Source organism: Elephas maximus, chromosome 3 (assembly GCF_024166365.1).
Source record: "Elephas maximus indicus isolate mEleMax1 chromosome 3, mEleMax1 primary haplotype, whole genome shotgun sequence".
Lineage (NCBI taxonomy): Eukaryota > Metazoa > Chordata > Mammalia > Proboscidea > Elephantidae > Elephas > Elephas maximus.
This window is the reverse complement of record NC_064821.1, coordinates 109771780-109784624: the sequence shown is the minus strand read 5'-3', so window position 1 is coordinate 109784624 and position 12845 is coordinate 109771780. Positions and strand designations below refer to the sequence as shown.

Here is a 12845-nt window from a genome sequence, read left to right as displayed (position 1 = left end):
TCTGACTCATAGCAACCCTATAGGACAGGGTAGAACTGCCCCATAGGGTTTCCAAGGAGGGCCTGGTGGATTCGAACTGCCAACCTTTTGGTTAGCAGTCATAGTTAACTGCTATGCCACCAGGTTTTCCTACAGTCTCCTTAGGAGGTAGATAAAATTTTTACTCCCATTTAACAGATAAAGAACTGAAGCAAAAAGAAGTCAGATAACTTGCCTAAGGTCACCGAGCTGGCAACTGGCAGAGCCAGGATTCAAATCCAGGCAGCCTGGCTCCAGCACCCTTGGGTTTAAACACTCCACATCCTTTCTTCTAACTCAGGCCAAATCCTAACTCTAGACCACCAGCAAAGACCCTGCTGAGAAAGATATTTTAGGCAGAAGGCACAAAATGGCGAAGAGATCTTATGTCCCCAAAGAATGGTGAGAAAAAACAAATTAGCATTGCTTGAGAATTGGGTATTGATAGATGAGGGGAGGGGAGAACAGTAGGAAAAGAAATAGGAAGCTGGAGAGGTAGGTCTCTTTTTCTAGCAGAAGAAAGGTTCTCAATTTGCCTCTTCTGTTTTTTTGTTTTTGTTTTATAAATAGGAAATTTCAGTGTATGGAAAGCATTTTCAAATATTCGAAAACAGAAAGATGTGCAATGATATTACATGCACAGAAACATAGAGTTGATTCTGACCCATAGCGACCCTATAGGACAGAGTAGAACTGCCCCACAGGGTTTCCAAGGAGCGCCTGGTGAATTTGAACTGCCAACCTTTTGGTTAGCAGCCAAACTCTTAACCACTCTACCGCCAGGGTTTCCACCTGGGGGAGAGCCTTCCATACATCTTTTTGTTATTGACTTATGCACATACAGATCAGTTACTCACTTGTATAGATCCCCAAACATTTTCTACTTGAGTCTTTCTGAACTGCCCACTTTATAATACCTCAGTATTCTGATGAATGTAAGATTTCTAATAATGATATGAAAAGAAGTTGAATTTCACCATTCTCGAGCCTTTTATTATACCTGTGCTGATTTGCATACTCAAATATTTGTGCTCCAATAAAATGCAGATAAATACATCTTTTTAAAAGTCTATTTACTTAGGTTACTACAAACTGTTTTTTGACTGAGAACTCCAAAATTTAAAAGAAGCAAATATCATATGATCTAAATATATTCTCATCAACCACCAGATGGCATAAGGTGTGAGAGTTTTATTCTGACAGGGTCACCATGTACATGATAATTTGACCTATAACTTCAAAATAACGTATTTGGAAAAATGTCCTAGCACTCAAACAGTTCACAATTATTTCAGCCGTATGTAGAAGTAAATGGATAAGTTGAAAATGACATGGTTCTACTTTTTCTAAATTTTGGGTTTCTGTGGGATGCTGGCAATACATAATGAATCAATGATCACACACATAAAACAAAGCAGTTCTTTTAAAGGAAATAAAAAAGGAAGTCATGTCAAAGCAAAATTAACCTTAGATTCAAAGTAGGTTTCTCCAACTCTAAAAGAAACCTGAAACGTGCCGTCAAAAAAACCATACTTGTACTCCTTCAAATTCTGCTTAATAAAAACTTTTCTACTGCCTATAATTTATTCTGAAGGCAGAAAAGTATCTGATGCAAAAGCGTTTCCCTACATTGGCTTGAAGGAAAGTCGTTGCAGAAATAAATTGAAAAAAGAGAGTCCAGTTGAACAAAACAATATGAACTATGATGTTTGTTTAAAGGTAGGAAGTATATTTTAAGAATCTTGATTTTATACACAAATTAAAAGAAAAAAAAGTTGCTGTGGAGTCGATTCTGACTCACGGTGACCCCAAATGTGTCGGAGTAGGACTGTGTGTGCTCCAGAGGATTTTCAGTGGCTGATTTTTAGGAAGTAGATTAAAAAAAAAAAAAAAAAATTTTTTTTTTTTAGATAACCAGGGTTTTTTTCTAAGGCACTTTTGAGTGGACTCGAACCTCTAACCTTTTGGTTATCAGCAAAGTACATTAACTGTTCGTACCACTCAGGAATTCCAAATTCAAAATCCAGTGCATTATTTTTTATTAATCTATATTTCTACCTAGTAAAGGGTTCACATTGCTAATAGTGTGTTGAAGAGCTAAAAAAAAAAAAAAAAAAAACAGATAAATAAAAATAGGATCTTTAATTCCCCTAGATTTAAGGTAGTGCCTTCATTGACTAGGAGTCCTTGCGTGCTGCAAATGGGCAAGTGCTTGACTACTAGCCAAAAGGTTGGCAGTTCAAACCCACCCAGAGGTGCCTCAGAAGACAGGCCTAATGACCTGCTTCTGAAAGATCACAGCCTTGAAAATCCTATGGAGCAGCTCTATTCTGCATACATGGGGTTCCCATGAGTTGGAATTGGCTAGATGGCAACTAACAACAACAGCAATTCATTGACTACTGTATTTTTTGCAAATAATGGATTCCTTCTATGTTTATTTGCCAAGTGCACCACCCCCCATGAAGTATTTTCAAAAGAGTGATATGCTAATTTTTTTTACAGCAACATGTAAAAAAAATGGCATAGTGGTGCTTGTGAAAATATCTCTCAGCAGGAGGGCATGGTTGGCGAACAAACATAGAAGACACGCGTTATTTGTGTAAAGATACGGTACTTCCAAAAAAGCACACCAGAATAAATGACTGCTTCAAAGTAGTACCACAGAAATGAGAGAGAATCTTCACTCTAGCGTGACAAAGCAGAAAAGACACCATCAGTAGTCAGGAGATGGAAGAGGAGATTAAGATTTCTTCTTTAATCTAGTCTAAGAGTCAGTGATTTCGAAAGATATCGTAATGATTGACTTTTGTATTTTACTAAATACTTCCTCATTAGGTTTAATATTTTTGATTCCTTACTGAGAAGTGTGTGGAAGAGGAAAAACTATTTGGAGCTATAAGAAGGATAAAAAATGAGTTGGCGATATGCAAATTGTTTGTTTTTTTATTTCCAAGGTACATGTTGACAAGGATAATGAGGGTAGGAGCAAGAGAACTAATGAGAAGAGTATTGTGGAATTCTTTCACGGTGGCTCATGTCCTATATCTCCATCCCTGGCAGCCAATAGGTAGCAAAGATATTTCCCACCTGGGTTCATATGAAAGGGAGAAATGTTTCTTACTCTTGTTCCTATGCTTAGAAAAGAGGATAAAATACTATTTCCAAAGGATTTTCTTTTCTCTTACAGTTCAGTTAGAAGAAATGGAATAATAGACACTTCAAGTTAATAGGATTCTAGACACTTCAAGTTACTTACTTTAATCTCCATTCTTTAGCCTGCTTTAGATCAGTTTTCTTCCATTGATAATACCTTCCTATGAAATCTGGATCTTGAAGCACTGAAATCAGAGTATTAAAAAAGATGAGCTATGCGTACATTTGTTAATAAAAGTTCAAAGTTGAAAATAATTCACTTCTTAATATGTGGCAATAACATACACTATGTAGGTCAAATCGTATTACCACTGCTCACTTCCCAAACATCTTTCTGATATCAGAACTTTGTAATACTGAATATTATTTAAAATAGGTAGATTGTGACTTGGAAATTTTCTCATGATGACATTTATTTATATATTAACAGACTCAAACATACGAAGAAGGCACAGGACTAAGCAGTGTTATTTTTTTTTTTCTGTTATACATGAGGTTGCCATGAGTTGGAGCTGACCCTAAGACAACTAACAATAAAAAACATGTCTTGACTTTGTGTCAGTTTTGTAATCTCTAATAGAAAAGTATCCTCTATTGCCTCCATAGTATAGTCCTTCTTCCCCTGTTCTGAGAATTACTGGGCACTGCCTCCACGCAGTTTTTGTCCTGACACACTTTTTATCCAACGCTGCATAGATTTATCTGAAAAGAAAAAAAAAATTTTTTTTTTTTCCACTACTGGGACTGTAGCATCCAAAGAAATGTAATAGTCCCAACTTGCCTTATCATGTTTTATTTTCTCATATACTATCTCATCCTAACCATAGAATGACTTAAAGCAAGGCAGAATGTAAATTGAAATGCAAAGAGTTAAGTGACTAGCCTAAATTTACGTAACTGCATATGGCAAAACGAGTACCGGACTACGGAGTTTGTAATTTCTGACATCACGCTCTTCCCACTAAAGCAGTGGTTCTAAACCTTGGCTGCATATTGTAATCACCTGGGGAGCTTTAAAAACTACTGCTGCCTGGTCCCAGCCCCAGATATTCTGATGTAATTGGCCTGGGGTGTGCCCTTCACGCTGGAACTATTGCAAGCTCCTCAGGTGGTTCTAAGGAGCAGCCAAGATTGAGAACCGTTGCATTAGAATTAGATGGTACAGCCTTTTGCCTCCAAAGGCATTTTGGAGGCACTTGCCCTCGTTGCTGGCTTAAAGACTCAAAGAATGAAAGTCTCCTAGGGTAAAAGCAAGCATCCCCATGATGCTTCAGGCTGTTTGGTCTGTCTTGATGACAGCAAACAAACAACAGGAAGCCTCTCCTCAGTATTACAGAGTACACTGGTCTGAAGGAATTATTTTCCTCAAACATAAACATTTCCTTATGGGGATCATATTCTGTCATTAAGGCGCTGTTGCCCACAACCATATGTATTGGTTTGTTCTCTGCCAAACCTTTTATTCTATAGTGATGGACAGAGAATCATGGATCATCAGTATATTTTCCCAGATGATTGCCTATGATTACATCCATTATGAATTAATAATTACTAAAAATATGCTGCATATACTTCAGAGTTTGAATTTGAACCTCATGCTATAGAGAGATAATTTCATTTCATATTGTGGAGGCAGTGTAGTGTGATGCTAAGAGCAACAAATATGGAGTCAGAGGATCAGAGTTCAAGTTCTGCAGCCAGTGCCTACCTGAACTACTAATTCATAGTAGCCACGTTTGTTGAACACAAGCTATGTACCAAGCACTGTTGTAAATGCTTCAGCCTTGTGAGGTATGTACTGTGCTTATCCTCATTTGACAGATGAGGACACTAGATGACGAGAGATTGAGAAATAAATCCAAGGTCATACAGCTAGTAAATAGCAGAGCCAGGATTCAACTCAGTCAGTCTGACTCCAGAATTTACCAGTACATGATATGCTCTCTCACATGTGTGAAACTGGATAAATTACTTAACTTTTCTTGGTCTTGGTTTTCTTATCTGTAAAATAATAATAATACCTAGCTCATAAAGCTGATACACCAGTATTTATGAATATAAACCAAACCAAAACCAAACCTGTTGCCATCAAGTTGATTCTGACTCTTAGTGACCCTATAGGACAGAGTAGAATTGCTCCATAGGGTTTCCAAGAAGCTACTGGTAGATTCAAACAGCTGACCTTTTTTGGTTGGCAGCCAAACTCTTAACCACTGCACCGCCAGGGCTCCATTCATGACATGTATTAGGTACTTAATAAGTGTTGGTTGAATAAATGAATAAAAGGATGATAGATTGGGAAGGTTTAAAAGTATATGTGAGCACATTCTGTAAATTGCATTGTACCAGAATAAACTTACTATTATTATAGCACCAACGGCTATGTATAGATTTGTAGGCACAAAGATACGGACAAGAGTTCATACCAAAAATCAAAATATAGCTACTCATAAAAGATAGAGCTCTTTAAAATATGTGCAAGAGTTTAATAATATTTTCAGTGATAAGAATATAACTGTAGAAAATGAAGTTATTAGAGGTTTCTCTTATTTCTGAGTTTTTGAAGAAACATTCTATAATCCAAAGGCTTCATCTTTATTATTGCCAGGAAATTAGGTTGTTAAAAAAGATAGCACTGGATCTCATCCAGCTGAACTATCCAAAGACAAAATGGCCAACAGCACATGTAGGGTTTACATTTAATTTTTTTAAATTAAGTGCTGGTTATTATTGGAAGAAAACTCTTAAAACATTCTTATAACAATTCCCTCAGGGAAGAAGAGGCAGGGTGATTGTGAAATCTGGCACCAAGTGCTAGAATCAAAGTCTCAGAAATCCTTCTGGGCTAGAGATAACCATTACCAGCTACCGCCTTCAAAGGGAGGGATGAACTATAAACTAGGCTAGTGAGTGATGTAGAAACAACACAAAATTAAATATTTTGGGGTCGAACTCTTTTGAGGAAGGAACTGAGGAAGAACTTAATTGTTCTTTACTGTAAGACATTCCTTCCCAACTTGCTTTATGCTTTGGTATATGCTTTTATTATTGTTATTTTTTAAGTACCATCCTATAACTATCTGTTTGTTTTTTGGTTGGAGTATTTTGACACTGAGTTTCTCCCTAGAGTGTGCTAATGTCTTTCAGCACCATGTGCATTAAGGGTCATCACCTCTTGGAACTCATTTGAGCTCTGCATAGTAGGTGCTCAAGACATGTGTACTGAATTCACAGCAGCACCCAGTTACACATCTTTGGAATGAAGCAAACACTCATATATCCTGGTATCAAAAAAAAATTTTTTTTATATCAATAGAGGTGTTAAAGAGCTTAAACAACTTTTCCTAACCGCTAATGTATGAGTAAGGGAGAAGGCAATGGGTGATTGCAAAATAAACAATTAACGCCTTGTAAGAACATGTGGGAAAACCTGGTGCCATAGTGGTTAAGTGCTAAGGTTGCTAACCAAAAGGTCAGCAGTTTGAATCCAGCAGGCGCTCCTTGGAAACTCTATGGGGCAGTTCTACTCTGCCCTATAGGGTCGCTCTGAGTCGGAATTGACTCGACAGCAGTGGGTTTTTTTTTTTGGTTAAGAACATGTGATTTCTTAGAAGTTATTGATCTCAAGTAAAAATATGCTTTATGTCTCTCTCTCTCTATATATATATAAATTCATTGCCATCCAGTTGATTGTAACTCAAAGCTACCATATAGGACACAGTAGAACTGCTTCCCCCTACATATCTGTCAGTTTGTCATACTGTGGGCGCTTGTGTGTTGCTGTGATGCTGGAAGCTATGCCACCAGTATTCAGATACCAGCAGGGTCACCCAAGGAGCACAGGTTTCAGCTAAGCTTCCAGACTAAGAAAGACTAGGAAGAAGGACCCAGCAGTCTACTTCTGAAAAGCATTAGCCAGTGAAAACCTTATGAATAGCAGCAGAACATTGTCTGATATAGTGCTGGAAAGTGAGCCCCCCAGGTTGAAAGGCACTCAAAAGATGACTGGGGAAGAGCTGCCTCCTCAAAGTAGAGTCAACCTTAATAACGTGGATGGGGTTAAAGCTTTTGGGACCTTCATTTGCTGATGTGGCATGAGTCAACATGAGAAGAAACAGCTGCAAACATCCATCAATAATCGAAACCTGGAATGTACAAAGTATGAATCTATGAAAATTGGAAAGCGTCAAAAATGAAATGGAACCCATAAACATCGATATCCTAGGCATTAGTGAGCTGAAATGGACTGCAATTGGCCATTTTGAATCAGACAATCATATAGTCTACTATGCTGGGAATGACAACTCGAAGAGGAATGGTGTTGCATTCATCGTCAAAAAGAACGTTTCAAGATCTATCCTGAAGTACAATGCTGTCAGTGATAGGATAATATCCATATGCCTACAAGGAACACCAGTTAATACGACTATTATTCAAATTTACGCATCAACTGCTAGGGCCAAAGATGAAGAAATGGAAGATTTTTATCAGCTGCTGCAGTCTGAAATTGATCGAACATGCAATTAAGATGCATTGATAATTACTGGCGATTGGAATGAGAAAGTTGGAAACAAAGAAGAAGGATCAGTAGTTGGAAAATATGGCCTTGGCAATAGAAACAATGCCGGAAATTGAATGATAGAATTTTGCAAGACCAATGACTTCTTCATTTCAAATACCTTCTTTCACCTACATAAACGGTGACTGTACACATGGACTCGCTAGATGGAACACACAAAAATCAAATTGACTACATCTGTGGAAAGAGATGATGGGAAAGCTCAATATCATCAGTCAGAACAAGGCCAGGGGCCAACTGTGGAACAGACCACCAATTGCTCATATGCCAGTTCAAGCTGAAACTGAAGAAAATCAGAGTAAGTCCACGAGAGCCAAAATATGACCTTGAGTATATCCCGCCTGAATTTAGAGACCAATTTCAAAAATAGATTTGACGCATTGAACACTAGTGACCGCAGACCAGATGAGTTGTGGAATGACATCAAGGACATCATCCATGAAGAAAGCAAGAGGTCATTGAAAAGACAGGAAAAAAAGAAAAGACCAAGATGGATGTCAGAGGAGACTCTGAAACTTGCTCTTGAGGGTTGAGCAGCTAAAGCAAAAGGAAGAATTGATGAAGTAAAAGAACTGAACAGAAGATTTCAAAGGGCCTCTCGAGAAGACAAAGTAAAGTATTATAATGACATGTGCAAAGAGCTGGAGATGGAAAACCAAAAGGGAAGAACACACTCGGAGTTTCTCAAGCTGAAAGAACTGAAGAAAAAATTCAAACCTCGAGTTGCAATAGTGAAGGATTCTATGGGGAAAATATTAAACGACGCAGGAAGCATCAAAAGAAGATGGAAGGAATACACAGAGTCATTATACCAAAAAGAAGTAATTGGTATTCAACCATTTCAAGAGGTGGCATATGATCAGGAACCAATGGTACTGAAGGAAGAAGTCCAAGCTGCTCTGAAGGCACTGGCAAAAAACAAGGCTCCAGGATTAGATGGAATATCAATTGAGATGTTTCAACAAACAGATGCAGCACTGGAGGTGCTCACTCGTCTATGCCAAGAAATATGGAAGACAGTTTCCTGGCCAACTGACTGGAAGAGATCCATATTTATGCCTATTCCCAAGAAAGGTGATCCAACCGAATGTGGAAATTATAGAACAATATCATTAATAACACACGCAAGCAAAATTCTGCTGAAGATCATTCAAAAATGGCTACAGCAGTATATCGACAGGGAACTGCCAGAAATTCAGGCAGGTTTCAGAAGAGGATGTGGAACCAGGGATATCATTGCTGATGTCAGATGGATCCTGGCTGAAAGCAGAGCATACCAGAAGGATTTTTACCTGTGTTTTATTGACTATGCAAAGGCATTCGACTGTGTGGATCATAACAAACTATGGATAACACTGCGAAGAATGGGAATTCCAGAACACTTAATTGTGCTCATGAGGAACCTTTACATAGATCAAGAGGCAGTTGTTCAGACAGAACAAGGGGATACTGATTGGTTTAAAGTCAAAAAAGATGTGTGTCAGGATTGTATTCTCTCACCATACCTATTTAATCTGTATGCTGAGCAAATAATCCGAGAAGCTGGACTATATGAAGAAGAACGGGGCATCAGGATTGGAGGAAGACTCATTAACAACCTGTGTTATGCAGATGACACAACCTTGCTTGCTGAAAGTGAAGAGGACTTGAAGCACTTACTAATGAAGATCAAAGACCACAGCCTTCAGTATGGGTAAAGAAAACAAAAATGCTCACAACTGGACCAATGAGCAACATCATGATAAACAGAGAAAAGATTGAAGTTGTCAAGGATTTCATTTTACTTGGATCCACAATCAACAGCCATGGAAGCAGCAGTCAAGAAATCAAATGACACATTGCATTGGGCAAATCTGCTTCAAAGGACCTCTTGGAAGTGTTGAAGAGCAAAGATGTCACCCTGAGGACTAAGGTGCACCTGACCCAAGCCATGGTATTTTCAATCACATCATACGGGTATGAAAGCTGGACAATGAATAAGGAAGGCCAAAGAAGAATTGACGCCTTTGAATTGTGGTGTTGGTGAAGAATATTGAATATACCATGGACTGCCAAAAGAATGAACAAATCTGTCTTGGAAGAAGTGCGACCAGAATGCTCCTTAGAGGCAAGGATGGAGAGACCACGTCTTATGTACTTTGAACATGTTGTCAGGAGGAATCAGTCCCTGGAGAAGGACATCATGCTTGGCAGAGTACAGGGTCAGCAGAAAAGAGGAAGACCCTCAACGAGGTGGATTGACACAGTGGCTGCAACAATGAGCTCAAGCATACCAACGATTGTAAGGATGGCGCAGGACAGGGAAGTGTTTCGTTCTGTTGTGCATAGGGTCGCTAAGAGTTGGAACCAACTCGACGGCATCTAACAACAACAGAACTGCCTCATAGGATTTTCAAGGCTGTAATCTTTATGGAAGCAAGCTGCCACATCTTTCTCCTGAGGAAGGACTGATAGATTCAAACCACTGACCTTTCAGTTAGCAGCTGAGCTCTTAACCACTGTGCTGCCAGGGCTCCTGTATACGTCTGTACATACTTGTTAAGTTCCTACCACTTTTTGCCTTGATTTGTGCCTTAATAAAACTAGATACTATTTTTTGTCTGATATTTTGTTTTCTTGGAACCAACTAGGAGACTGTCCCAATGATGTGATGAGATACAAAGGAGCCTCAGATGAAGACCATGGCCACAGGAATGGCGTGGGGGAGAAGCATTCACGGAGATGCAGCAGATAAATTCGACAAGATTTAATAAGGGAGATAAAGAAGTGTAGGGTCACTTCTATGATTCTGGCTTGGGCAAGTCACTCCAAGAATGGTAATCTACCACTAACCAAGAGAGGTAATAAAGGAGCAAGGGCAGTTTTCAGGGGGAAGATCATGAATTCACTTTGGGGCATCTTAAGTATGAGATGTCTGTAACATGTGTTGCTGAGACGTCCAATGCACAGTTGTAAACATGAGTGTGGAATTCAGAAGAGAGGTCTGGCTAGAGATGTGGCTTAAAGGATCACTGGAATGTAGGATAATGAAAACCATGGCCGTGGATAAGGTCCTCCAGAGATAGTGCATAGAGAGGATGAAATGAAGAAGGAATTGCTAAGGAAAATGGCAAAGAAGCGCTCAGGACAGTAGGAGAGGAACCATGGGCATAAGGTGTCTTCTAAGTTAAGAAAGGTGTAACTGATGAAAGTTCAAGTCAGATAGGGACTAAAATCTGGGAATTAGGAAGTCACTGGTAACTTTAGAATGCACCATTTTAGCAGATGGCTGAGGCAAAGTCACATTTCAGTAGGCACGTGTGGACTGGGGAGCCCACTTCAATCCACATAATGAAATCGTACTCTGAAGATCTGATTAAATAGGACCAGGAAATTATCCAGATGTCTCATTTTGTCTTTTTAGTTCCTAATGTTTGATGGTAAAACGTCTCCCCAGAGTGGCACAAGCGATTTGTGCTCGAACCTACCCACTAGCTCCGTGGAACAAAGCCCTGAGGAACTGCTTCCACAAAGATTACAGCCAAGAAAACCCTAAGGAGCAGTTCTACTCTCTAACACATGGGGTCAGCATTAATTAGAATGACTCGATAGCAATGGGTGTTGGTATGATGATAACACATGTTTTTCTCCTCTTAGATAAAATTGAGCCGCTCTAGCTAGGTTCATGGAAATCCTGGCAGCATAGTGGCTAAGATATATGGCTGCTAACCAAAAGATTGGCAGTTCAAATTCACCAGGCACTCCTTGGGAACCCTATGGGGCAGTTCTACTCAGTCCTTTAGGGTTGCTATCAGTCGGAATTGACTTTTGTTTGTTTGTTTTAGCTAGGCTCATATGCTTTCTTGCTACTTTCCCTGGCTTAGAGGATAACTGGGCTTAGAATGAAAAAGGTTTTCTCCTGCAGTGAAGGCTTGTTTCTAGGGTGAAGGGAGTAAAATTAACTTCATAAGATTGAGAACTTCATCTTTTATTCCTATCTTTCCTTTTGGCTTTTAATCAGACTTCAGTCCAGGATTCTATACAAAAAAGGATCTAAATGAATACTTGTTGAATGAATAAAAGTACAGAGCCAAAAGAAACGTTTATCACCCTCACACTGGAAATGTGTGTCAATTAGTCTTTGAAAGAAAGACAAGCTGAGAATAATTAAGAGATAAGTATATACCAGAAGGACGTAGGATGAGGCTGGATCACCTTACCTGGAGTTCTGTAATATTCTGTGGTATTAGATGTGGCTATCACAGACCATGTCTCATAGTAATCGTTAAATGAAACATCTTTAACTGATCTGGAAATATAAATTAAAATCAGACAATGAGTAGTTTGCAAATTCTCTTTTTAAAATTATCTTATCAGAGTGGACTGTTCAGAGAGCAATATCTTGTCATAAGACGTTAGACCAATTTGCAAATTTTATAGTATATCTGACATATTCATTTCAACACTAGAAAATCAAATCACATAAAAGAACATCGGTCCAAATCATTTTTCAATAATAAATGTACATGTGTACCCATGTGTATATTATGAAACATATAGGTTTAAATTGTCTTCCATGACTCACATTAATAAAAAAGATCTTTAGGAAAAGAATTGTGTCTAAGTTTTCTCATTCTAAAATAAAAAATTTTCTTAAACTTTTATTCCAAATTTTAGTAAAATCACCTGTATTTACTTTTTACCATAAGGAGAGAATAAAAGCATCAGAATTGAGATTGGTTTAATTTTACACAGAATATGGTCACTTTCAAAGTGGGGAAAAACAATACTTTTCTAATATTCCTGCCTACACTTTTCCTTCCTTGTGCTAAATATTACTATGTCCTAACGGGATAGTAAAGATTGTTATAAGGTATTAAACAGGAACTAAAAAGGAGTCAAATAACTGTCTTTCCAAGTTTTTTTTCCTACAAACAAAAAAAAAATTATTCTGGGTATATATATATATATAAAATAAAATTTTCCATTTTAACTATTCTTAAGTGTACAATTGAATAGTATTTTTTATATTCACAATATTGGGCAACTATCACCACTACCTAGTTCTAAACTTTTCATCACCTGAAACAGAAACTCTGTACCTACAATTTTT

General features: G+C 38.2%; 1 protein-coding gene across 6 annotated transcripts in view; it reads right to left on the bottom strand.

The window, feature by feature from the left end:
* UBE2U (ubiquitin conjugating enzyme E2 U) overlaps positions 1-12845 on the bottom strand; it is a 206790-nt gene that overhangs the window by 161453 nt on the left and 32492 nt on the right. For all 6 annotated transcript variants that reach the window (XM_049879486.1, XM_049879485.1, XM_049879482.1 and 3 more), the window contains 2 exons: positions 11953-12041; positions 3278-3359 (listed from right to left, as the gene is read on the bottom strand). In XM_049879486.1, the coding sequence (XP_049735443.1) occupies positions 3278-3359; positions 11953-12041 (171 nt within the window). The remainder of the gene's footprint in view (positions 1-3277; positions 3360-11952; positions 12042-12845) is intronic.